At 51.0% G+C, this 27,433-nt stretch overlaps 1 protein-coding gene across 1 annotated transcript in view; it reads right to left on the bottom strand.

Annotated features, from left to right (window-relative positions):
* Nucleotides 1-626: 626 nt before the first annotated feature.
* EVC2 (EvC ciliary complex subunit 2) overlaps nucleotides 627-27,433 on the bottom strand; it is a 135,108-nt gene continuing 108,301 nt past the window's right edge. Inside the window, exons 17-22 of the mRNA XM_047856663.1 lie at nucleotides 20,554-20,781; nucleotides 10,525-10,739; nucleotides 8,986-9,073; nucleotides 6,312-6,508; nucleotides 3,541-3,642; nucleotides 627-1,385 (exon numbers count right to left, since the gene is read on the bottom strand). Of these exons, the coding sequence (XP_047712619.1) occupies nucleotides 1,115-1,385; nucleotides 3,541-3,642; nucleotides 6,312-6,508; nucleotides 8,986-9,073; nucleotides 10,525-10,739; nucleotides 20,554-20,781 (1,101 nt within the window). The 3' untranslated portion in view covers nucleotides 627-1,114. The remainder of the gene's footprint in view (nucleotides 1,386-3,540; nucleotides 3,643-6,311; nucleotides 6,509-8,985; nucleotides 9,074-10,524; nucleotides 10,740-20,553; nucleotides 20,782-27,433) is intronic.

The raw sequence follows: 27,433 nt of genomic DNA on the forward strand, positions 1-27,433 counted from the left end.
TCTCTGAGTCTCAGCTTCCTTGGTTGTGACCGGCGAGTAGTGATGCCCACCTTGTTGGGGCGCTAGTGAGGACTAGAAGTGGGCTGAGGTAGCTGGAAGCAGCAGCGACGCTCACGCAGCAAATGCTTCATCAGGAGCCCTTGTCCTCCCCTTGCTGGTGACAGGATCCCCTTCTCAATCACTTCCTACCCTCAGGAAAGCTCATGCAGTGAGCCAGTCCCACTGCAACCAGACATCAGCGGCTTGACCACGTGTGATGGTAGGAGGGGTGAGAGCAGATCAAAGCTGTGAAACACCAGGACCCGTGGGCAGTGTGTCCACTGAGCGAGTGTGGGGCAAGGGCGAGGATTTGGGGCCATAAAGCGTAGGAACCCCGATTCTGCTACTTACTGACTTTGTGAGCCTGCACACATCACCTCACCCTCTTCAGCCTTTGGATTTCCTCATTTGCAAAAGGCGGAAATAACTGATTGGAGTTGGAGATCGTCTACCCCAGGGCTGGCATGTTTTCCGGCCGCTGGCACGATAGAGGGCAAATCTCTACTGTTCACGACGTCCAGCCAAGACCCAAGAGGTAATTAAAATAAAGGGTTCCTACACAGAGCAAAACCAAGTTCCACCGAGAAGAGCGTTGTGTAATTTATTTTCGAGAAGAGTTCTGTGTAATGTATTTTCGAATGTTCCCTTGATAAAAACAGAATATGTAACAAATACAAAATGCAAGAACAGAGAGCCCCCTTGGACACACAGCCCATAAGCAGCCAGGCGGTGCCGGGGTACAACCTGGGGGCTGGGGTCTCCTCCACACCCTCAGAGGGGTAGCGCCACAGTGCTCAAGGCTGGTCCTGTGTCTCGTCATGTCCCTTGTGATGCTAAGGACAGAGAACCTTCTAGAAATTCGGGAGACCAGCTTGAACTGAGTCCTTGAAAGTCGTGGATGTTGGGGGTGTTGGTGTCTTATGCATGTGCAATTTCTATCTATGAGTCATATGCTACAAATGTGTGTGGACATGGGCATGTACACACACACACACACACACACACACACACACACACACACAGGTGTACAGGGGAAAAAAAATCTGTCTTCAGACTCCAGAGAGCTCCCTTTGGATTAGTCCAGGCCCAAGGCCCAAGTGGCCTTTTTGGCATTCAGAAAGTTCTTCTTCTTTCTCCTGGGAGGAAAATGTAGCGAGATCTCTGGCTCCTTTGGATTTCTGAATATGAAGAGCTTCTCGCCTGTGTTTAACAAATCGATGGCTTCTGCCCCTACGATGGGCACAGCGGCCACTTCTCCGACGGACTCCAGGGACAGATGTGGCCAGCTTCCTTTTCCAGGCAATGCCACCCTCTCTCTGAGAGGGGGACATGGCTTCCGCAATATGCTAGAGAAAGAACAGATGGTCAGATGTGTTGTTTTTGGCAAGTGGCCCTCCTGAGTGTCCTGATGGAGCTCTCCCCGCCTTGGATCCTTAGGCCCTCAATCAGATGTCATTTAATTAAGTAATTTAAAAAGTTTTATTTATGTATTTGAGAGAGAGAGACACACACATGCACAAGCGGGGTAGGGAGGGGCAGAGAGAGAGAGAGGGAGAGACACAATCCCAAGCAGGCTCCATGCTGCCAGTGCAGGGCCTGATGCACGAACCGTGAGATCATGACCTGAGCCAAAATCAAATCAAGGGTCGGTAGCTTAACCAACTGAGCCACCCAGGCACCCCCAATCAGGGGTCATTAAAAAAAATTTTTTTTAATGTTTATTTTTGAAAGAGATAGAGAGAGAGAGAGCAGGGGAGGGGCAGAGGAGAGGGACACACAGAATCCGAAGCAGGCTCCAGGCTCTGAACTGTCAGCACAGGGCCCGACACGGGGCTCAAACCATGAGATCATGACCTGAGCCGAAGTCAGACGCTTAACCGACTGAGTGCCCCCCGATCAGGTGTCATTTGAATGGAAGACTTTCTCCCTGTGATCACGAGACTGCCCCTGAAATTAGCCGAAGCCCGCGGCAAGTGGCATGGCTTGCAGACGACTCTTCCTGACTCATGACTGAACTTTGCAGGAGTTTTGTGAGCCTGCTGTTATCATGTCACTAGCTTGACATGAGCCCTGGTCAGAGTAGGGATAGCACGGAAACTGGTAAATGGCACAAAGCAGAACCCCACCCGGGCCCTCTCCCCACCAGTCAATTATTCAACATTTACCAGGGCATCATGGCCCGTGAGCCTCGTACCAAAAGCAAGCTGATGAGATCTGACTGCGAAGCAAGAGTCAGCAGTCAGGCAGACTGTGTCTGAAACAGGAGTTACACTTTTGGGGGGAATGTCCCATAACAGGATTGCTGGAATCCTGTCCATGAGCGGTCCAGCCCCTAGATCCCTGGATACTCTTGACAACGGCCAGAACTACCACCTAAAGGCCACAGGGTTCTCTCCGTGCCCACGCAGTGCATGACAAGGCCACATCCCTGGGGGTCACCTCCCAGAAGTCACTGACAGGCTTGCCGGCCCTTCTGGGACAGATGTGACAGAAGAGGCTCCCTTGCCTCCTGCCTTTGCAGCTGGTATGAATCTGAGCAAGGATTCCACCCAGCGCCGTGTGATCCAGTCTCTCCTCCTCCTGCCATGGCTCCCCAGTGCCTCTGGGCAGGGCAAAGGCTGGCGGAATGAGCCGGGGGAGGGGGAGGGAAGTATTCCCCCTGATCTGAACTCACCCCACTTAACATCATTGCAGCCTGGGAGTGCCTTCACTTCCCGTCCTTATCTGGAGGAACTGATTTGCTCCTTCATGGGGAACTTCATGTTTACACAGCTTGCATTTGATTTTCTTGGCTTGAGCTCAAAACCCTGATCTAAGTTCTATGGGACTAAATTCTGACATGCAGACTATCAACAATGGCTCCAGGATTTTTGTCATGGCCAGTTCTTGAAGCTTGGCATCGGCCCCTTTACCTCAGTCCAGAAATTACAGAAGGGATAGGACTCAGGATACACACTTCCCTTGGACATCGACCGTTTCCAGAGCACATACCGGATATCATCACTTTCTACCCTGTTATGAATCCACCTGACCTCACTCTTTCTCTAAAGCTTTTCTAGGAAGAAACACGGGATGTACTTGTTCAATTGGTGGGAGCAATCTAAAACCATCCTGCCCCCAACTTTCCTCTGACATCCAGGTGTGCGGAAACCACAGCTAAAAGAGAAAGGTGCTTGATGCTCTGGAAAAATCACCGGCCTGGAAGCCTAGGGGTTAGCCAGATGGTCCCAAATCCCATGGTCACTGAGTCACTAGTTAACATAACTACCGTCGTTAAAGCGCTAATAAGTGATAAGAGAACATTCTCTGACAGCTAGAGGCTTATCTTCAGCTCCTTAACTAAGCCCATTGAGTAAAAATTGTAGTCTTTAGGGAAGGAATGTGGGTAGCTTGAGTCACCCTCCCCCGGGTTACTCGGGGGCCCCTGGCCTCCCGTCCTGCTCACAGGCGCAGCCGGGCGGACCCGCTGCCCAGCCCACCGGAGCAGGTGCCCAGTGTTACCTCTCCTTCCTCTCGCGGGCCCAGAGCATCTTTTCCAATCCTGTGCTTATCAGTTCTCCCCGTAGTCTGCTTTCCAGGGCTTGCCACCAGCCCTGGTGCTTCCTGAAGGCAAGAAAGGAATGTCTTACGTTATCTAGAAAAATAGGCTCCTCCAGTGACCCACGATCCCCAAAAGCGCGATGGCACACCATCCCTCAACGTGACCTTGAGCGGACAGGAAGAACTCATTTTCACGGCTCTGTCTCTCTCTCAAGGCACGCCGATCGAGCACCTTCTCTGGGCAAGACACAGTCTCTGTCCCCAGGAGGTTCCCGGTTCCGGGGGTCAGAGCCGGGCAACGGGCGACATCAGTCAGGCAGGAGAAGGCTGCCGAGAGGTGGAGACACTTGAGCGGAGTCTGGCGTCCCCACGGAGGGAGCACACAGAGCGTTCGTGGAGGTATGCGTTCTCTGTGCCGACGTATGGACTGCCCATCCCTGGAGGGCACGCTCCATGCGAAACGACTCTGTCTTCCTTACTCTCCCACGGCTACTAGTGCTACAACAGCGGACATGCTAGGGGCTCAGTAGTGTTTTACGAATATATTAAGAGAGCTGCAATGGCCCGGTGGAAGCTTGGAAGGAGGGCTGCCCAGGGAGCACTAGTGTCCAGCAGAGGACTGTGATTCTCTGCTGTAGAAAGGACATTGCAGTGTCACACAGGAGAGGGACAGGAGGGAGATGTTGGAGGGCCCTGGGCTCAGGTCAGTTCACTCAAGAACACCGTGGAGCTGAGCGTCCTGTCCGTGCTCCGCTCTGGCCAGGCTCTTACTCTGCTTCTGCTGGTGCACACTGCCTGGCTGGGGGTGGAGACAGACCCCCTTCCATGCTGTCAGACTCACTCTCCCGGGAGCGAACTCCTGGGCAGAGAAAATGGTCCTCTGAGGGCAGCACCCCAGAGAGCAGGTCTTTCGTACTCTCCTGGTCCTGTCCATCCCGGGACCTGGGGATTCGGCTCTACCTGGATTCTCACAGGTTCCCCCGCCACATGCCTTCTTGCTGAGATCAGTCCATCAGATTTGGTTGCTTGAAACCCAAGACCCTGAACTTGTGACCAAGTACTAGGTGCTCGGGACTCCCTTGACCTCAGAGACAGTGACAAGTGGCCTAGAGCTCCAGAACTGAGTCCAGTTGGCCACGAGGCCAGACAAAGAAATGGCATGCTCTTGTTCCACACTCATGGTGACCGCCGCTCTGGGTTCTCTTGCCTTGTCTATCAGCAATCGCTGTTCACCAGCCTCCCAGACTGAACTGGCTGAAGGTGCAGCCCAGTAGGGTGGCCACATTCAGGTTCAGGGTCACCTCCAATACCTGCCATCTGCGTGTCCCTCCCTCTCTGTGCACTGAGAGAAACCACCCTGCGCAGTGCAGCTCTCTGACCACGCCCACACACAGCCTTGACCAGGCCCCACCCATCCCTGGCCACACCCACATCCAGCCATGACCACGCCCACACGCAACCCTCACCACACCCACACTCAGCCCCGACCACACCCACTCAGACCTGACCACGCCCACACCACACCTGCCCTGACCACGCCCACACCTAGCCCCTAACTGTTGGGCCCCGCTGGCCTGAGGGGCTCATCTGGCCCCCCGTGGACTCACACCCCTGCCCCACAGCTCCTGTCCCCACAGTCCCACCCTGCCTCTCACCCAGCCCTACTCTTCGCCCTTGGCGGTGCTCCTTCCTTTTTCTGGTTGAGATGGAGAAAAAGACACTGCCCCCTTCTTCAGGAAAATAATGTACATACACGTGGGTGAGCACTTCGGCGGACTCTGGGGTCCTGGCGGAGGAGGCTGGCTTCGCCGCCCGGCGTCCAACACTCTTTCCGGGTGCGGCCGCGGCTTTTCTTGCTACCTCGTCCTCCTCAAACTGTTCTCCGGCGGCACCGCCGGCTGCTCCCCACACCCCCTCGCTCCACAGCCCTGCTTCCTGCCTTGCCTTCTAAAGAGCCCGTGATGCCCAGATTCACACCTGGCACCTGCTCCTGAAGGGAAGCGTCTATGCAGCGTTGTCCATAATTGAGCAAAACAGGAGTCCAAACCAAACCTCCTACGAAGGTGTTTCAAGAACTGTGGAAACTACGAATTTTAAACTAATAAACAGCAGAGATCATAGTCTAAGGGATCACGATTGTACAGAAGGACGTCTGCACGCAGCCAAGAGAGAAGGCAGTAGACGCCCCTGACTGTGCCATTCGGCTGCGAAGGGGGAGGTAGGTGCCACATACTGGGGTTGCTGCACACTCAGACGTACTCCGACATGTTTCTACACACTCGCACACACACCCGAGCACACACCAAACGCACTCCTAAAACCCTGCAAGGACACTGCAAGAAAATGCTAATGGCCCTTTTCTCCAGGTATTAGAACCATGGGCATTTCTTTTCCTTCTTTTTCCTTTGATGCATTTATTTTTACACTTTAATGTGTGTGTGTGTGTGTGTGTGTGTGTGTGTGTGTGTGTGGCATTTACGGCTGGGGAAACACCTTAAGATTCTACTTGGAAAATAAACTGGCGATGAAAATAAAAGTCTGGACGAAATACTTAGGCCTACCATGACTTCAAAAGGATTCGCGGCCCCTGGTCTGGGTGTCCTTTGCTCCGTGAGCGATGAAGTGCGGACCGGGAAGGTGTGTGCGTGTCCCGGGCCTGCTTCCTCCCTCCATTTGTTGCCTTCGTGGAATCTCACCCCGTTTTCCAAAAGCAGCCTGGACACCGCACTCACCCCTTCCTGCCCAGGTCGGCCTGCTCCCCACCACCATCATTCTCCGCCGAGTGGTCCGGATGCTTCTGGCTGCCCGAGTCCAGCGCGGCCAGCAGCTCGGCCGGCGAGGCCGTGGGCAGAGCCACACTCAGGAGCCGGCGCAGCGTGCCCCCCGGCACCATCGCCAGCCTGGACAGGTACGACGCCAGTCTCAGCTCCTAGAAGGGTTAACAGGAAGCTTGCACCTCACCGCGCCAACCTTGACGAACAACACGTGCTAACAGATGACGGTCTTAGGACTTTTTGTCCCAGGGAGATAAATATTTTAGCAGCTCAGTCTTGCAAACACATTCCCAAATTCACAGAGCTGTCAAGAAAAATCTATTCGGTCCTCAGGACACGTCCAAAACCTCCATCTATCCTCCCAGATGCTCTCAACTCCTGCTCCGCGGCCACGGCTCTGGCCTGCAGTGGGGCCAAGTGGGAATGGTCCCCAATTATGCCGTGGCCCACCCCTGGATGGATGCTGCGTGAGAAGAGCCAATCTCCACGAGTCACATCCTGTCGTGCATCTTTCTTTCCAGAACCGACAAAATGCAGAGATGGAGAAGCGCTCAGTGGTCACTGGGGGTTGGGGATGGGGGGGGGGGGGAGTGGGAGGAACAATGTCAGGTCTTTTTGCTGAGGGAATAGTTCTGTATCTTGATTGTGGTGCCGGCTACATGGATCTACACGGGATAAAATGAACGAGACAAACACTTTGTAATTGATGTCAGTCTCCTGGTTTGATATTATATGAGTTTTGTAAGATGCAGCCATGGGGGGAAACCAGTGAAACGTGGCGGGGGGGGGGGGTACTGGAGCTCTCTATACTATCTTGGCAATTTCCTACCAATCTAAAATTGTTTCATATCTTTTTTCTAAAGCTTATCTATTTATTCTGAGAGAGAGAGAGAGAGAGAGAGAGAGAAGCCAAGAGAGACAGAGAGAGAGAATCCCAAGCAGGCTCTGTGCCGTCAGCACAGAGCCCGACTTGGGGCTCGATCTCATGAACCGCGAGATCATGATCGGAGCCAAACTCAAAAGGCGGATGCTTAGCCAACTGAGCCACCCAAGCGCCCCTAAAATTGTGTCAAAATAAAAGGTTAAAAGAGACAGAGTATGGGTTCTGCATTCTGGCAAACCCGAGCTGGCTTCCAGACCCACTGCACAGACAGGACTATGTGTGTCCTGGAGCAATGCCTTTATTTGTCTCTGTCCTCAGCGTCCTTATTTGTAAAGTGGGGTGACAGGAACCCTTATGGCAGAGGATTCTGTGAGCACAAAATGAGCTGGAGCGTGTAGAGCCGTCCCATACCGGGGAGACGCAAACAGCAGCTCCAAACAACGCTGCAGTCTGGGGGACGAAAGTCTGAGGTCACTTCCACTGGGCTACAGTCAGGATGTCAACAGGGCCCCTGCTCAGGCTCTAGGGGGACCACACGTCTTCCTGCCTCTTCCAGGTTCTAGCTGCCACCCGCCCGCCTTGGCTCACAGCCTTTCCGGCATCTTCAAAGTGTGTCCCTCCAACCTCTGCTTCCGTCACTGTCACCCAGCCCTCTCTTCTCACCGTGACTGCTCCTGCCTCCCTCTTACCAGGACCCTTTCCCTCCTTCCTGCATGGATTTCTGTTGTGTGTTAGAGACTGAGCCAGCAGGGGAGGGGCAGAGAGAGTGGGAGACACTGAATCCGAAGCAGGCTCCGGGCTCTGAGCTGTCAGCACGGCGGGGCTCGAGCTCACGCGAGATCACGCGAGATCTCGCGAGATCGTGACCTGAGCTGAAGTCGGACGCTTGACCGGCTGAGCCACCCAGGCGCCCCTTGTATACCTTTCATTTATACGCCTTGATTTGTTTTCCAGCTCCTGAGAGCAATGGACTTGATCTTTTGTGTTGACTGCCGAAATCCCAGGGTCCAGGATAGCCCCTGGTGCTTATTAGGTGCACAGTGAATATTTATTCAGGAACAAAACCTCTTCAGAGGATGTCAGGGTCTTTGAAGTTAAGTGGACTCTAAGTCATGCCTTATGTGATGAAGCAAAAAAATCCACTTTGTATACAAATGGCTGTGGTCACGCTGGAGCCGCGAGGGGCTAAGGAGTTCGGTGAGGAATGCAGGTAGGGTCCCGGCCCCTCCCACAGCACAAGGAAGCCTCCCGCCTCGCTGGGTTGGAGCCCTTCGTGTCTCAGGCGGCATCCCCTTCCCGGTTTATTCGCGAAGCAACGAGGTCGCGTCTTGCTTTAAAGGGAATGTGAAGCAGCATGAAATGGAAAGGCTAGAGCATTTAAAGAGAGTAAAACCTGATTTCATGGCCAGCTCTGCTCCTGGTGGCGCCTGCTCTGTGCAGGTCACACTTGTGCCAGACCGAGAAGAGGGGAACAGAATGTCTGGGAGCCCTTTCAGTCTCGGAAAAGCAGCTGACCAGGGAGGTCGCGACTACTGTCACCGCTGCTGCCACTGTGCCCGATGGGACGTCCTTGGCCTGCTGGCCCTGGGCCAGGCGCCTGTCATAAATCCATTCAAGCAGTTCCCTGGGCTCCACTGTCACCCCCCCCCCCCCCCCCCGTGCTACAGGTGAGGACACGAGCACTCGGAGGAACAGGTGACATGACGCGCTGACAAGGGCTGGCCCAGAACATGGCTAACGGGGGCTCACCTGGCTGTACAGGGTCGTGAAGGTGTCAAACTCCATATTCTCCAGCAAATCTTCGAGCACGACGCTGTGGTCTCGCTCCTCCCTCCAGCTAGAGTGCAGACAAAATCTACGTGAGTCCACTTTAGTTAAAATGTGACCCCCGGAGAAGATCATCTAGTTATTTAAATAACGATCACAAGGGGGGGCCTGTGTGGCTCAGTCGGTTGAGTGTCCGACTTCGGTTCAGGTGATGATCTCGCAGTTCATGGGTTCGAGCCCCACGTCGGGCTCTGTGCTGACAGCTCAGAGCCTGGAGCCTGCTTTGGATTCTGTGTCTGCGTCTCTCTCTGCCCCTCCCCCGCTTGCATTCTCTCTCTCTCTCTCTCTCTCTCTCTCTCTCCCCCTCTCAAAAGTAAATAAACATTTTAAAAAATCATGAATCTAATCTACATTATATATTTTTAAATATCTATTAAAATAGATGGCCACAAGAGGCTAAACCTCTTCTTGCCTAGAACACTCTGCAAATAACATATTATGGAGGCCCACCAGGACAGAGGGCTCCTCAAGGGGAGAAGTTTTGTGGGAGACTTTTCTGTGGCTCTGCTGGGCCATCTGTGGTCCTACTTGGAAGAGTCTTAAGATTAGCTGTCACGCTCAAGAAAGACCCAGATCTGGGGTCCTAGCCCACCACGTTCCCTGTGTGGCCATGGACCCAGAACCGTGTTCCTAGCCTGGTCCTGGCTCTGGCCACAGAAGCTGGTGCCACCTTTTCACGTGAGGGTCTCTCTCAGGCTTTCTGACTTCCACACGAGAACTGCACTTTGCTGTTGTGTGTATAGGCAAGCAAAATTGGATAAATTAAAATAACCCAGAATCTCGCCACCCAGGGGTCACGTCCGTTACAATTTGGTCTGTTTCCTTCTAATTAATTTCTGCGTGTGCGTTTTCATAAAGGGAATCACACTGTGTCTATAGTTTGCACCCTGTCTTTTCCACATCAACATTCTACTCATGGTGGAAAATGATGAAGCTGTTAAAAAGTTACGTTTCCCAAGAGTTCTTGGCAAAGGCCAATGGTCTGTTAGGGAAGAAGAATGCAAAGTGCAGCCCTAACAAAGACCGGGCTTCTGTCTGTTCCAAAGCAGGATGCAAACGGTTACGTTTACCGTGAGATCGGAGTCAGGCCTGCATTCGCTGTATTGAGTCAGTGTTTGGATAACGCGCTGTGGTTACCAACGATGCTGCCACTGGGGGAGGCTGGGGGGAAGGGCACACGGCGATTCCCCGCACTATTTCTGCTCCCTTCTTGTGAGTCTATAACTATTTAAAAGTAAAAAGTTCAAAACATATGTTCAGTAAAAACTTCAATGAAACCAAGTATAAGAAGATATCAGGGACCAAGTGAGCTAAGTTAGCAGCAGGTGTCTGAGCGCTGGAGGATGCCTGACACAGGAGCATGACAGCCCGGGGACCGCGTCCGGCGGAGCTGGGAGGCCGGGTGCCAACCAGGCCTACAGGGGACCGACGCCACACGGCGCCACGGGGCGCTGGGCTCACCTCTGCTGCTGGTGTTCCAGTAACTTCCGGCCCTTGCCCAGGGCTTGCTGCAGGACAGCGGAGACCTGCCGATCGGAATCCGCGTCCTCGGGCTCGTTCAGAAGCCCGGGCCCGTCGCCGGCCCACTGCTGCCGACTGGCCAGCGCCCGCTGCAGCTGCGCGGCCTCCTGGTTCGCCAGCCTGCCCTCCAGCTTCCTCCCCAGCTCCTGGAGCTCCTGTGTGCGCACAGAGGGGTGGCGGTGAGCACAAAGCAAGTGGGCCCGGGGTTATATCCGACCTCCCGGACCCGCGTGACCTGGCCTCCCGCACCCATCCGGCCACGCAAACGGCACAAATCGACTGCGACGGGACCCCTCACGCCTCCCGGCCTTTGTGCACACGGCTCCTGACGCCTGTGGGGCCCTCCTCTGCTTGCCTGGCCAATTCTGGGTCTCCTTTCAAGCCCTGGCTCAGGAGCACTTCTTCAGTGAAGGGCTCCTGAGGTCCCTCGGAAGATACAGACTCCCCCTCTCCTAAGGCGCCCACTCACCTCCCCTGTACGACGTGCCCGTCACAGACCGAGTGTCTGGGGCCTCTCACAATTCATATGTTGAAGACTTAATCCCCATGGGATGGTATTTGGGAGTGGGGCTTTGGAGAGGCATTTGGGTTTAGACGTCGTCTAAGGTAGGGCCCCATGATGGGATTAGTGTCCTAAGAAGTGGAAGGGAGACACCAGAGCCCCTAATCTCTGCCACGTGAGGAGTCACTGAGTCTGCCGGCCAGGAAGAAAGCCCCAAGCAGCAGGTGACCGCTGGCACCTTCATCTTGGACTTCCAGCCTCCAGAACCATGAGAAAAGTGTCTGTTGCCTCAGCCCCCAGGCTATGGTGTGTTGTTATGGGGACCAAGATGCTGCCCCGTGTCTGCAACTGCCTGAAGTCCCTGCACCTTTCTGTACAGTGTGAACCCCAGAGGGCAGGGCGACGTCCCCACCTCCCTGACTGCAGCGCTCAGCACCGTGCCTGGCGGCTGGCACCTGCCGCTGACATACGTGGGGCATCAGCACACATCCGTCTGCCCGGGGGCGAGGCCTGTACGGGGGCACAGCAGCCCAACAGGACCCACAGCATGCTGGGCGCCGTGCTAAGTGCTTCCAGAGATTGGTCTCACTGAGTCCTGTAACGGCCCTATAGAATGCATAGTCTTCTTGGCTTTTTTAATTGTTTAAATTACGTCCAAGTTAGCATATCGTGCAACAATGATTTTAGGAGTAGATTCCTTAATGCCCCATACCCATTTATCCTTTGGATAAATACCTAGTAATGCAATTGCTGGGCCATAGGGTAGTTGTATTTTTAGTTTTTTGAGGAACCTCCATACTGTTTTCCAGAGTGGCTGCACCAGCTTGCATTCCCACCAGCAGTGCAAGAGATCCTCTCTCTCCGCATCCTCGCCAACATCTGTTGTTGCCTGAGTTGTTCATGTTAGCCGTTCTGACAGGTGCGAGGTGGTATCTCAGTGTGGTTTTGATTTGTACTTCCCTGATGATGAGTGGTGTGGAGCATTTTTTCATGTGTCGGTTGGCCATCTGGATGTCTTCCTTGGAGAAGTGTCTATTCGTGTCTTTTGCCCATTTCTTCACTGGACTATTTGTTTTTTGGGTGTTGAGTTTGATAAGTTATTTATAGATTTTGGGTACTAAGCCTTTATCTTAATGCCATTTGCAAATATATTCACCCATTCTGTCGGTTGCCTTTTAGTTTTGCTGATTGTTTCCTTCTCTGTGCAGAGCTTTTTATCTTGATGAGGTCCCAGGAGTTCATTTGTGCTTTTGTTTCCCTTGCCTCCGGAGGCGTGTCAAGTAAGAAGTTGCTGCGGCTGAGGTCAAAGAGGCTTTTGCCTGCTTTCTCCTCGACGATTTTGATGGCTTCCCATCTTACATTGAGGTCTTTCACCCATTTTGAGCTTATTTTTGTGTCTGGTGTAAGAAAGTGGTCCAGGTTCATTCTTCTGCGTGTCGCTGTCCAGTTTTCCCAGCACCACTTGCTGAAGAGACTGTCTTTATTCCATTGGATATTCTTTCCTGCTTTGTCAAAGATTGGTTGGCCATACGTTTGTGGGTCCATTTCTGAGTTCTCTATTCTGTTCCATTGATAGGGGGTCTGTTTTTCTGCCCTAAGTAATGCATAGTCTTATTTTCCCCATTATGGACAAGGGAATTAAGGCAGACGAATTAAAGCAAGCTTCTGTTTCATGCAGTAATTAAGTGGCAGAGACAGAATTTGAGGCCAGGCCAGGGGAATCCAGGGTTTGTGTCCTTAATCATTGGCTAATCTGCCTCTCATTGGCCGAACAGAAGAAATCTGCATTCTTAGGCCACCAGAGTCGGATAATCTGGCTACAAGAGACTGTCTACAGCTCAGTGGGTAAGGGGCACAGGGGAGACTGGAAGGTCCCACGACTCGTAGAAGGCAGGCACCTTGAATCCGTTACTCAGCAGACAGGCTAGTGTTCTAAGTGGGGTTGGAGGGTAAGGCTGGGCTTTAGTCCTAAGGGGCCTCGGATGGGCTCCATGAGACAATGGTGGTCCATCATCTTCCTAAAATAAGTGTCAAAGAGTCTGCTTTCCTACTGAGGAGCCAAAGTTTGCATCTAATTTTCAAAAGGTTCTCAAAGCACACCCCCCCCCCCCCCCGCACTTCCAGCTCAGGAATACTCAAGAACTAAGAGAGAAGAAGAAAGGGCCAGAGAGGTAAACCAAAGGCAAAGTGTGGTGAGCACTTGGGTTTTGCCCGCCAGGGCCATGGAAGACTTTGGACACTTCCGAGGAGGGTCCTCTAAGGCACGCAGGTTTCTAATTATGGCCATCCATTTCGTTGCAGTATCCCATATGGAAAGAGAAACCAGCCCAGAGCTTCCAACAGCGTTAATGAGTATCCGACAGTCTGTTGTGTCAGCACATCTGGAGCCTGGTCCCGGACCAGACTCTCGCTGAGACGCCAGCCCCGGCCACCACATGGGGAAGGAAGGCTCGAACCCGCACCTGCCTGTCTCTCCACAGCATGAGTAGAGCACAGAGAGCGCCACACGTGTTTTCCAAGACCGGGTGAGCCCTGGCTGGCCACAGAACGTGAATGGACTGTGTCCTAAAGGTTGTAACTGCCATTGTCCAGTTGTCCCAGAGGCCGCTCCGTCCCCCCAAATGCCTTCCGCCACCCGTCCGCCCACCTGCCACTTTGCACAAATGGAATCCAAGGCTCGGTTCTGGGGCGGTCTTCCGTCATGCCTGCTCTCCTTACTGAAGTTGAATTGCTGAGGGCAGGGAGCACAGGGCCTGGCTGGTAGAAGGAATAACGGTCAGCATCAGCGTCACTGTCTTCATTATTCATAACAGTAATAATGGCAGCAGCACGTACCCGATGCGTACATGGCCAGACTCGATTCGGTACAAGGTAGGAGGGTGCTATCACGCCATTAGAGATAAGGTGGCGGACGCATAGAGAGTGCAGGAAAATCTCCTTGAAGGCACAGAGCTGCCTGGGCGCCACGCTGAGGGGTGATGTCACGTTGTTCTGACTCTGGGCCGTACCCCTCAGCTCGGTTTCTCTGGGACCCACTCCACAGGTATCTGCTGAAGGAATGGGGAGATGGATAGACAACGAGATGATAGACAGACAGACTGAGGAGACACGTCCAGGCCTTTCGTTGGGCACCGGAGATCAGGAGTGCATGAGACACGGCCCCCAGACTCTGGGAACTCGCAGTCCAGTGTGGGAGACAGCTGTGCGGTTATAGTGACAGGAAACAGACATCATCTGCTATCGCCGAGACTCAGGAGGGAGGACATGGGAGCGCAAAGCTGAAAGAGACCAACTCTGCCCAAGGGAATCACGGGTGGCTTCACAGAGGAGGCAACGTGTGGCTTGTCTCAGAAGATGGATAGGAGCTTGCAAAGGGGTGAAGAAGCCAGACAGAGGTGATTCAGAGGAACAGAGGCCTGAATGTCTCTCAAGTGTGCAGAAGCAACAGAAAGTCCAGAGGTTTCAAACGCGGGGTCCGTCCCCAAGTGGTGGAATGAGGCATTTATTTATTTATTTATTTATTTATTTATTTATTTAATAAATGTTTACTTACTTATTTTGAGAGAGAAAGAGACAGAGAGAGCACGAGCAGTGGAAGGGCAGAGAGAGGCAGAGTGAGAGAGAATCCCAAGCAGGCTCCACACTGTCAGCATAGAGCTCGATTCGGAGCTCGATCCCACAACCCTGGGACCATGACCTGAGCTGAAAACCAGGAGTCAGAGGCTCAACAGACTGAGCCACCCAGGCACCCTGAGGTGAGGTTTTTAAATACAGAGCTGGGGGTGGGGCTGTCAATGATCGGTTTTATGTTTCAGAGATTCCTTGGCTGCAGGGTGGAGGGGACCAGAGCGGGGGGGGGGGGGGGGGGCGTGGAAACTGATGTGCGTACAGGAGCCGGGCTTTGCGGGAGAAGGGGTAAGCCCTACTTGCCAGCTGCTGGAGCTTGGTGAAATGATGTAACCCTCCTGAGCCTCTAGAATGGGTAGAATGGGTATAAGAGTATCATGGGGTTGGGACACCTGGGTGGCTCAGTCGGTTGAGCGTCCGACTTTGGCTCAGGTCTGCTGTCAGCACAGAGCCCGACGTGGGGCTCGAACCCACGAACCTTGAGATCATGACCTGAGCTGAAGCCCGATGCTTAACCGACTGAGCCACCCAGGTGCCCCAGGAAACATTTTTAAACAATGCATCATGGGATTGACAGAAGGTTCAAACACTTAACAGGATGCTTTGGACTTAACAAGAGCTCGATTAATGTGAGCGACTTCCCAGTAGTGTTATTTTTCTTTTTCATGCCTAGATTCATGCCAGCAGTGAAGCTGGGCGGCCGACGTCAGAAGTGAGGGAAAGAAAACAGTTCAGGCAGAATCCGCAGACTGGGTGATTGACAGCAAGAGGGCAGTAAGCCAGAGCACGAACAGAGGAAGACACCGGCTTCAGACTTGGAAGAAGGGAAACACAGCAATTTAAGCTACGGTGTGAACTCGGTGGGTACAGTCAGTCCGGGGTCCCATGATCTGTGCCGAGGAAGTCCATCCTGTGCAGACTTGCCCGTTCCGCTGCTTGCCTCCGTGATCCAATTATGCCTCGTGTGCGTTCCCGTTTCACAAGATAAGTCTAAATCTTCCATCCAAGGAGGTGCACCTGATACACGATACACTTTTCTTAGGACTCATTCCTTTCACAGCATTTCATGCCATGCTTTTTTTTTTTTAAGTCCCCTGAGGGTTTAACAGCTTAGAAGCCCATTCACCAGGGAAAGCGGTTTTGACAGAATGATCCACTGTGGAATGAAAGTCTAATATCTGGAGCCAAACAACAGGTTTGTCTTCCCTCCAAACGCAAATCGAGAAAACACTGGCATCACATCCATTGCCTTACCACCAACTTCATAATTACATCATCTGACTCAGGACCCGTGGTTCCAATTCGGGATACCCAACTCTTGCAAACACGTTCAAGAATAAGGAAGCTTTGGTGCTTACCCCCAAAGGCTGTGAGATAAACAGAAAATGTAAGCGTCCCATCCAACCCAATGACTACAGAAATCAGGGTGGTCTCAAATAAAAAGAGGCACCGAGCACCTCAGGGCTGAGTTGACGGGCTGCCCAGGGCACCCAGAAGGAGCAGACACAATGTGAACCTAACACCAGAGGCTCTTCATATCTACTCTGCCCCTAATCGATAGACGACCTTGACCTGCCCCTCCTCCGAAGGCTTTGCATCCTTCACCTATAATTCAGGGCCATGCCCATCACCCCTCAGCCATACTTGCTGTGGATTTTGGGTAAATACCCTGTGCAGATTCCCTCCTGTCACTAATTTGCCAAGAAGTTTTTGTCTGTTACGCTGAGACGATCGTGTTTTTTCTTTTCTTTGAGTTTTTTCTTTTCTCCTTTAATCTGCTAATCTGGCAAACTTTGTAAATGGAGATTTTAAGGTTAAACCGACCTTCTATTCCTGGGAAAAACTGAACCTGGCCATGCTGTACTCATTATCTCATGGCTGGCTGGCCTATGTTAATTTTTGTTTACAAACTGTACGTCCAAGTTTGCAAGTAAGGGCGAAGGGTTTGTTGTTCTCATATTACCCATGTCTGGTTTCGGTGTAAAGGTTGTCTGAGCTTCACAAAATGAGGAATAGTCCCTCATTTCACAAAATGAGGAATATTGTGTAGATGAGGTGGAAAAATTTGTTGGGGCTCACCTATAAAACTATCGGGGTAGGTGTATTTTTGTGTGTCTTAGAAGACTTATTAATTACCGAATCAATTTCTTTCATGGCAATAGGATTATAAATAGATGACTTCTACTTGAGTCAATTTTGATGATTTACATTTTTCCAGAAATTCTTCCATTTTATTTCAGTTTGCAAGTCTATCTACATGAAATCATTGATAGAGTTTTGTTTTTTTTTCTTTTTTTATTTAATTTTTATTTAATTTTTTTTTCAACGTTTATTTATTTTTGGGACAGAGAGAGACAGAGCATGAATGGGGGAGGGGCAGAGAGAGAGGGAGACACAGAATCGGAAACAGGCTCCAGGCTCTCAGCCATCAGCCCAGAGCCTGACACGGGGCTCGAACTCACGGACCGAGAGATCGTGACCTGGCTGAAGTCGGACGCTTAACCGACTGTGCCACCCAGGCGCCCCAGATAGAGTTTTGTTTTTAAAAACTCTACTTCATCTATAGTTATGTTGCTTTTTATTATTTACTTGTCCCAGGGGTGCCTGGGTGGCTCAGGCGGTTGAGCATCCTGACTTCGGCTCAGGTCATGATCCTGTGGTTTGTGAGTTCGAGCCCCGCATCGGGCTCTGTGCTGACAGCTCAGAGTCTGGAGCCTGCTTCGGATTCCGTGTCTCCCTCTCTCTGACCCTCCCCACTTACACTCTGTTTTTTTCTCTCTCTCTCTCTCAAAAATAAATAAACATTTAAAAATAAATTAAAAACATACATACATACATACAATATTATTTACTCATCCCTTATCTCTTTTTAAATGGTCACTTGTGTCAGAGCTTTGTATATTTTATTAGACTTTTTTTTTCCCAGAAAATTCATCTCTTCTCTTTATTGATCTTTTCTATCATAGTTTTGTTTGGTTGGATTTTGGCAGTTTTTAAAATTTTATTTATGCAACCTTCCTTCCTTCTTTCTACAGATTAATTTGTCACCATTACCCTCTAGCTTTTGATATGATTGTAATTGTGAGCTTTTCTTCTCTAGTATAAGTTTAGAGCATTCATTTCTCTTAGGGCTGAAAAGCTGCGTTAGCCAAATCCCACAAATTTTGATCTGTTTTATTTACATTATTACATTATTTTTCTGTTCTACAGTTTTAGAAGTTTCCATTATGATTTCTTTGACCAATGACTTATTCAGAGGTAAGTTTTAAAACTTCCAAAGTATGGGCTTGGAGTAGTGACCATTTCTTAAGTGGATTTAAACCTAATTGGTCTTTTTTTTCAAAAAGGTGGTCAAAATGATATTATATAGTCGTTTCCTTAACTGTTCCAACGTGTGCTGCAGAAGATGTGTTTGTTAATTGCCAGCTGTAAGATTCCGTAGGTGCACATTAAATACAGGTTGATGAATGGGTTATTCAGTTCATTGGTATCTTTCCCTGTGTCTCGTCTGATCGCCCACAGAAAGAGGGGGGTGTGCAGAAATCCCTCACTATCACGAACGACTCATCAACGGTCTATCAAGTTTTCTTTTCATTATCTTGGGTCTTCTATCACATATACGCAACTGGAGACTTGCTTTGCTCTCCAGGTGAATGAAACTTTAAAATCATTTTGGTAGCACCTTTAATTTTTAAGACAATGTCATAAATCGTGATTTTATAGTCTAGGCTGCGAATCCGAGCATCCGACGTCTTTAGGGATTTTAATCTGTTGGGTTTTGTTTCTCTGACACATACATCATCTTGTCTTGCTTACGTGTTTGGGGACTCCGAAATTCAATTGAGAATCCTTATTTGGCTGAAATTTATCTGTGAAAATCCCGAGTTGCCCAGATTGAGGCTATTTTTCTCTGGCGAGGATGTGCCGTGGCTTTGGCCATGCACCAGAGGCGTCATTCAACCTACAACCATTTTATTTTATTCTATTTTTTTTATATGAAATTTATTGTCAAATTGGTTTCCATACGGCCAGGGCTCCTCCCAACAGGTGCCCTCCTCCATGCCCAGCACCCACTTTCCCCTCCCTCCCACCCCCCCCCCCAACCCTCAGTTTGTTCTGTTTTAAAGAGTCTCTTATGGTTTGGCTCCCTCCCTCTCTTTTTTTTCCCCCTTCCCCTCCTCCATGGTCTTCTGTTAAGTTTCTCAGGATCCACATAAGAGTGAAAACATATGGTATCTGTCTTTCTCTGTATGGCTTATTTCACTTAGCATCACACTCTCCAGTTCCATCCACGTTGCTACAAAAGGCCGTATTTCATTCTTTCTCATTGCCACGTAGTACTCCATTGTGTATATAAACCACTTTAATTTAATGTATCAGCTTAGAGATTTCCTGACTGGAGGGCTAAAGTATTTTTGGATTCCTTCCTCACAGCAGCAAGAGCCTTTGACTACAAATTCACGGGGAGACTCCCCTCCACCCCACCCCCGGAGCAGGGCTGGGGAAGGGAGGGAAGGACAGGTTTCCCTGGTAACACCTCTGACAGCAGGTGACTTTCTCTTCCCACCCCCACCCTGGGTGTCCTACCTCCTCGAACACCCCCAGCCTCATCTCCTGTCTCCCCCAAATGAACCCCAAATCCCTGGGTTGTAGGTTTCAGTCTTTTTCCCTGGATCTGAGCCTCTGGATTTGCCTTCCGCAGGATATCCTTGGCCTTTGGGAATTTTCCACATTCTCTTGTGAACTCACAAAGCACTAAGAAGTATGCTCATTTTTATTTATTTAGCATCCAGATGTTTTGTGCTGGAATGCCAACGTTTCCACACCTTTCTACCCCTGACAGAAATAAACGTCATAATTGTGGTCACAGTGCAGGACGCATGATGTTTATGGGAAACCAGTTCTGGACTCTTCAGAATCTACTGTTATTTATGACTTTTAACCCCCACCGGCAAGATCAAGGTGGACGGTCCATGAACGTGACCGAGAGAGTTTAAGTCAGAAACAGACTGCATTCCGCTCCTGGCATTTCTTTATTAGCCGCGTGGACTTCACAAAGAACTTGATATGCCACCTGCCGGGATCTCAATTTCTCTACCCGAGAACTGAACAGCAGTACCTACTTCACAGCACAGTGCTATAACTAAGCGATATAATGTGTGACAGGGAGCATAAAGGTCCAGCAGTAAGACCGCAACTTATACTCAGTCGCGCTTAACGGGTCATTTTTAGACGCATGCTTACGAATTATTAACGCTCAAATGAGAGTATGCCCATTCACAGCTTGTTAGCGCTTTTGCTCGCATATACTCAATAAGCCTGAATTCCTTTTCCTCTCTATAGGTAGGATAGTCACATACGAAATTCTAAAAAACTCTCCTAAAGGATCTAAGGTTAGTCCTCAGTTACTTCCATGGCTTTTGTTTTATGAATACACCTCTCGCACCTTGAAAAAAATGCGGCGTGCGGGAATAACCGTACAAATGTGATCATAAACGTAAACAACGGTGCGGTATTTCATCGCATCTAGGGTGCCGTTAATTGAAAGCCACACTGTTATTTTTCACAGCTCTGTGATGGAGCTCCTGATGCTGCTGTGGATGTGGGAGACGCATCCCGGTTTCAGAGGTGTTAAAAATGTTATAATTCAAAAGGTTACTTCTCAGAGGCAAGGCAATCGAGCAGCCTCGGGGTTGTAAGTTCCCTCACTTAGTCCTCACTGCGACCCTGAAGCATACACAGGGCAGGCGACCACCCACTTGCTGGCGGGGGGGTGGGGGGGGGAGCCAGAGGAGCCCATCCCGATCGTCCCCTCTTCCTTCCCGAGCCCCCGTGCTCACCGGGCTGTGCGACCCCAGGATCTGCTCGCAGGCCAGCTTCGTCAGGGTCTCCGACTCACTCAGCTCCTCCAAGAGCAGGTCCTGGACGCTCAGGAGGGCGGTGTAAGCCCACAGGGTCTTGGCTATCCTGGCGGCCTTCTGGAACTGCAGGGAGGCGAGGGACTCCGCGAAGCGTGCCTCCTGGGCCTCCAGATGCTGCACGCGTTCCCGGAGCAGCTCCCCGCGGACCTGGGGACGGCAGGCCACAAGCCACACAGGTGAGTGGCGGGTGGTGTGGAGAGAGGACTTCCAGACAGCACCCCGCTAGGCTGAGCTCAAGCACCCATTCACTGGGGGTGGGGGTGGGGGGGCTCGGGAAGGGCCTCCACGACTTGCAAAGAAGCAAGCCCTGGGAGGTGCAGCGTGCAATTTGGGACCACGGGGCGTCTCTGTTTGCAAACACTCGCCTCGCTGGGGCTTCTGGAGTCTGGCCGTTCCCTCCACATTTATCACTCTGGAAGGTACAGGGAATTACGTGGCTACCCAGCGTGAAATCCCATCCAGAGGATGAAAGTTTAAACTTCGGAACAGGCTCTGAGCCCCTTCCCACCCCGCTCCCAGCAGAGGTACGCCTGCAAAGTCTCATCTGTTCCTCTGCTCCCCCCACCGCACCCCTGGGACTCCACCCTTCTTGGGTGCCTGGGGGCTCCCCGCGGGACTGAAACGCCCGGCATCCTCGTCTTCCTGAAGATCCTCTATTTGTCCTTCCGTCCCTGGTTCCAACCACTGTGTTAGAAATGTGTCCTCACCGAGCACATGCTTGTCACTCTTGTCTCTGCCTTTCCTCCTCCTGCTGGCCCTCACCGCACCGTTGACCCAGCGGGGACCCGAGCCCCTCGGGGGGAGGACCCCAGGACCTGAGGAGCTCCAGAAACCCCAGACAAGGGAATGCATCCACTCCCCTGGGTCCCACAACCAAGCAGTTCATTCTGACATCAGTGTGTCTTCTCTAGGTCCCCAGTCTCTCCTACTTTCTCCAGAAAAGATGCCACATGAACAAGGGGGCCTGATGCTTCTCACACGTGGCCCCCCGAGCCCCTGATGGCAGCTCCCTTTAATGTGCACCCCCCTCCCCTCACAGGGACGCCACAAGCCAAAAAGCGGCCTGCTTGAACACGTGTCTTGGTGAAGTCTTTCCTTTAATCTTTAGACGCGTGTGGAATTTCGGGGCGCCTGGGGTGGCTCAGTCGGTTAAGCGTCCGACTCTTGGTTTTGGCGCAGGTCACGATCTCACGGTTAATAAGTTTGAGCCCCGCGTCGGGCCCTGCGCAGACAGCACAGAGCCTGCTTGGGAACCTCTCTCTCCCCCTCTGTGTCTGCTCCTCTCCCACTTGCCCACACACACACACTCTCTCTCAAAATAAATACATAAACCTTAAAAAGTTACTTAAAAACAAAAAAAGTGCGTGTGGAATTTCATTTGCAAAACCAAAGGTAAACGTAACCCAGATACGGACGGGGTATCACACGGCCTTAAAAGGAAAGGAAATTCTGACACAGGCTACGATTTGGAGGACGGCGTGCTCCGTGAAATAGGCCAGTTACAAAAGGACAGACACTGTAGGATTCCTAGAGCAGTCAAGTCCATAGACACCGAAAGCAGATGATGTGTGCCAAGGGCTGGGGGCAGCAGACACGGGGAGCCGGTGTTTCGTGGGGACAGAGGTTCAGTTTGGGAAGACGGGTGGCGGGGACGCTTTGCACAACAGGGTGAACGCACTTCATGGCACTGGCCTGGATGAGCAGAAGCGGTTAAGACGGTAAGTCTCACACCATCTATATTTTACCACGATGAGAAATATTGAAAAACTTTGTGGAATTCTGTTTTCTGCCATGTCACCGATTTTTAAAAAATTTTTCATGCTTATTTTATTTTTGAGAGAAAGAGACAGAGCACAAGTGGGGGAGGGGCAGAGAGAGAGGGAGACCCAGAATCCGAAGCAGGCTCCAGGCTTCGAGCTGTCAGCACAGAGCCCGACGCGGGGCTCGAACCCACGGACGGCGAGATCATGACCCGAGCTGAAGTCGGTCGCTTAACCGACTGAGCCACCCCGGGCGCCCCTTCATGTAACCTATTTTTAATATTCATCTGTTTATGTTCGGAGAGGTCTCGGGTGGCTGACACAGGGAAGAATACTTATGTGATGTGGGGGCCGGCAGAGGATGCTGAGCCCGGATCTCCCGTGGCTGCACAGCCCTACCATGTCCATCCATGTGTCCCTCGGAAGCAGACAAGGCCCAGTTGGAAAAGCGCAGATTTCACCTCTGCAACCTGACCTTCGGGAAGAAGTCTGATGGGGGTGAAGAGGGAAGAAGTCCCCCAAAGGAACAAACAGACAGCTTGCCGGCTGGGGAAGAAACTTCTGTCTGGGGGGCCCTACGAACGCTTCTTGGAGAGGCAGGGCCTCTGACCAGCCTCAGAGAACGGAGAGGAGCCACCAACGGAAGGCAGGGTCTGCAAAGATACACAGTATAGGTACCTGCATATCTGGTTCACGGCAACGCCCACAAACATCGGGGGCCAGAGGCAAGAAGGCACAGAAGTATGGCAGACGGACAGAGCTGGTCTGGAAGACAGATGTTCATTTCCCTGCTCGAACGGGAACAAGAAGCCTCGTTCTCAAGAGGGTGCTACTAGACCCCCACCTTGCCCTAATGTGGACAACCAGGTGACAGTCACCTGCCCGCTGATGGGTTCCCATGGTGACTTCGGATCACACCTGGGCCTCCTGGGTTGGCTGGCAGTCACACCCAGCCTGAGGCGTCCACACAGTTCATGCGGTGCCCCCACATCCCTCCAAGACTGGGCAAAGCCTCGGGAGAGTGAGACCCAAGAGCCGTGTCTGATGGCTTCTTCATGGGGACGCGGGGTCTCTAACATGCTTCAAGGATCTTCACAGTCTTCCTGCAAATGCCTTTCTCCCACAGCTACTTTCTTACTGCAAGTCTGCAGACAGAAAATCCCATTTATGCTTTCATTCATCAATCCAAAAACTAATTACTGAGCACCAAGTAGGTATCATATAAAGGAATGTGTGATGCACTTAGGAGAGGGGGCGGGGGTAGAGAAGAGGTAAAGATGAGGGAGACAAGAATCTGACCCTGAAAGAGCTCCCAACCGAGGACCCAAGTAGGCACAGGGGTGAAGGGGGGCCAAGGGCTCCAGAGCCAGAGGCCCGAGTACGGTTTCCAGCTCTGTCACTTACTGTCACTCACTAGCTCGTGACCTTGGGCAAATTCATTCAGCTGCGTATGACTCTATTTCCTCATCTGTGAAATGGGAATAATACCTCCCCACGCATGGGTTTTTTTTTTTAAAGCTTTACGGAGGTATAATTGCCATATGATAGGCTGCACATATTTATTTTTATTTTTATTTTTTTATTATATGAAATTTATTGTCAAATTGGTTTCCATACAACACCCAGTGCTCATCCCAAAAGATGCCCTCTTCAATGCCCATCACCTACCCTCCCCTCCCTTCCACCCCCCATCAACCCTCAGTTTGTTCTCAGTTTTTTATTTTTTTTTATTTTTTTTTTCCAACGTTTATTTATTTTTGGGACAGAGAGAGACAGAGCATGAACGGGCGAGGGGCAGAGAGAGAGGGAGACACAGAATCAGAAACAGGCTCCAGGCTCTGAGCCATCAGCCCAGAGCCCGACGCGGGGCTCGAACTCACAGACCGCGAGATCGTGACCTGGCTGAAGTCGGAGGCTTAACCGACTGCGCCACCCAGGCGCCCCAATGTTCTCAGTTTTTAAGAGTCTCTTATGCTTTGGCTCTCTCTCCCACTCTAACCTCTTTTTCTTCTTTTTTTCCTTCCCCTCCCCCATGGGTTTCTGTTAAGTTTCTCAGGATCCACATAAGAGTGAAAACATATGGTATCTGTCTTTCTCTGTATGGCTTATTTCACTTAGCATCACACTCTCCAGTTCCATCCACGTTGCTACAAAAGGCCATATTTCATTCTTTCTCATTGCCACGTGGTATTCCATTGTGTATATAAACCACAATTTCTTTACCCATTCATCAGTTGATGGACATTTGGGCTCTTTCCATAATTTGGCTATTGTTGAGAGTGCTGCTATAAACATTGGGGTCCAAGTGCCCCTCTGCATCAGTACTCCTGTATCCCTTGGGTAAATTCCTAGCAGTGCTATTGCTGGGTCATAGGGTAGGTCTATTTTTAATTTTTTGAGGCACCTCCACACTGTTTTCCAGAGCGGCTGCACCAGTTTGCATTCCCACCAACAGTGCAAGAGGGTTCCTGTTTCTCCACGGCCTCTCCAGCATCTATAGTCTCCTGATTGGTTCATTTTGGCCACTCTGACTGGCGTGAGGCGGTATCTCAGTGTGGTTTTGATTTGTATTTCCCTGATGAGGAGCGATGTTGAGCATCTTTTCATGTGCCTGTTGGCCATCCGGATGTCTTCTTTAGAGAAGTGTCTATTCATGTTTTCTGCCCATTTCTTCACTGGATTCTTTGTTTTTCGGGTGTGGAGTTTGGTGAGCTCTTTACAGATTTTGGATGCTAGCCCTTTGTCCGATATGTCATTTGCAAATATCTTTTCCCATTCCGTCGGTTGCCTTTTAGTTTTGTTGGTTGTTCCCTTTGCTGTGCAGAAGCTTTTTCTCTTCATGAGGTCCCAGTAGTTCATTTTTGCTTTTAATTCCCTTGCCTTTGGGGATGAGGCTGCACATATTTAAAGGCCACAGCCTGATTAAACGGTGACATATTTACACACCCCGAGGAAGTGGGAAGGGCTATGGCAAACCTACGGAGAGTTCCTCGAGAGGAAAAACACGAGTGACGGGCAGGCGACCCAGAAAGGGAGGAGCAGTGCCCTCCTGCCACACCTGCCATGAGCTCAGATTTCCTGTCTCCGTGACCTCCGAACGGCCTCCTTCAGCCCCATCCTTGGACGGGTGGTGGCCCAAATATCCTGAAAGCCGCGTCTCCTGCAGAAGGACAGGGCAGGGTGAGGCGGCCAGGAGGGGATCTTGAGGTTTTTTTTACGCAAATTCAAACCTAAACCGTGGGGGCAGCGTAAAGCTTTTCGTGTGTGCCGCACGAACCACGTGCACAGCGGAATTAAGACAAGAAAGATTCTCCAAAATCCTCTTCTCTTCTTTGGAAAGTTTACTTTGTTAATTCCAGCACCATAAGCATGTGCCTGCAGGGAGGGATTCCATCCTTGTCTAAAAGGCTCTGAGAAAGGATACGGGTTTGCATCTCTGTGACAGGTTTCATTAAATATGCAGGCTACCTAAAGTAATAAAAATTCATCTTCAAAATAATATGCTGCTAAGTACTCTCATTTTAAATGGGAAGTTTAAACTGCCTCCTTATGCGTGTCTCTGACTCAGTGCATTTCAAAAAAGTAGTTTTTTTCTAGGCGCTGTGATGCCTTTAAATGCAAAATAAAATAACCAACCCCCCCACCTCCATCAGGGGTGCCTGGGTGGCTCTGACTTTGCTCGGGTCATGATCTCATGGTTCATGAGTTCGAGCCCCACGTCAGGCTCTGTGCTGACAGCTGGGAGTCTGGAGCCTGGAGCCTGCTTCGCATTCTGTGTCTCCTTCTCTCTCTGCCCCTCCCCTGCTCATGCTCTGTCTGTCTCTGTCTTAAAAATAAATAAACATTAAAAAGAAGAAAGAAAGAAAATAGATAATACCCAAAGTAGAGAAATGAAGAAATAGCAAGATAAGCACGTTATTTGGAAATACGGAGGTAAATGCCAAGAAATCAAACTAAAAAATTAGAGGTCATTACCTCTGGGGACTTGAAAATGTATGTGTGTGTGGCTCCTGGGAGTTGGCCCCTTTTTCAGCACAAACCTTGTAGAATTAGATTCTAAAAGAATGCATGCCTACATTTTATAAAAATGAAAAGTAAAACTTTAGCTTTTTAAAAATATTTATTTATTTTTGAGAGAGAGAGAGACAGAGCACAAGCAGGGGAGGGGCAGAGAGAGAGAGGGAGACACAGAATCCAAAGCAGGCTCCAGGCTCCGAGCTGTCAGCACAGAGCCTGACGCGGGGCTTGAACCCACGAACCATGAGATCATGACCTGAGCTGAAGTCGGACGCTCAACTGACTGAGCCACCCAGGTGCCCCAAAAGTAAACATTTTTAAATGGACAATGTAGAAACAAGTTACTACATTCAAGCCATCCAAAGATAACGCTAGTAACCTTCTGGTGAGTGAAAGGCAGAAGTGGAAGAGATTAGAAAGGTAAAATGAAGCCTGTGAGGCCTGAATGCCACATTCAGGAATCTGGATTTTGTCTGGGGATGGTGGGATTCTAAGAAGATTCTAAACAACTTCCCTTAGAATCGTGCTTCAGGACAGGACTTTGACAGAGCCTGCCTCAAAGGACAAGACGGGGGCTTGAGTGGACGCAAAGGGAACCACGTCCAGGATTTCCCAGTCTTTGCTGGATGGGCGGATGTTCTCTCCCCTTCCTAAAACGCCTCCCCCGGCAACGCACCTTCTCTTCTAAGCTTCATAAGAACCTGTGCCGTCACCGTTCTCCCTTGTCAGGTCATCGGAAAATGAGCACATTATCTTCACGCTTAAGCTCTAGTCACTTCTGAGATGACAGGGTGTGGAGAGGCGTGCCTGACACAAGTCCCGGCCACCTCTGCGTGACTGGCGCGGCGGGTGCAGAAACACAGCGGGCCGCACGGGCGATCTCAGCACGTTGAGTCCCACTCCTGAATGAAGGGGCTGCTGACGGACTGTGCACACGTGCGCGTCACGAAACCCAGAAACAGTGGACACACAACGATTGGGTGAATGGGTACCACTCAGGCGGAGGACAGCATCCTTCAAAT

Source organism: Prionailurus viverrinus, chromosome B1 (genome assembly GCF_022837055.1).
Source record: "Prionailurus viverrinus isolate Anna chromosome B1, UM_Priviv_1.0, whole genome shotgun sequence".
In the NCBI taxonomy this organism is placed as follows: Eukaryota; Metazoa; Chordata; class Mammalia; order Carnivora; family Felidae; genus Prionailurus; species Prionailurus viverrinus.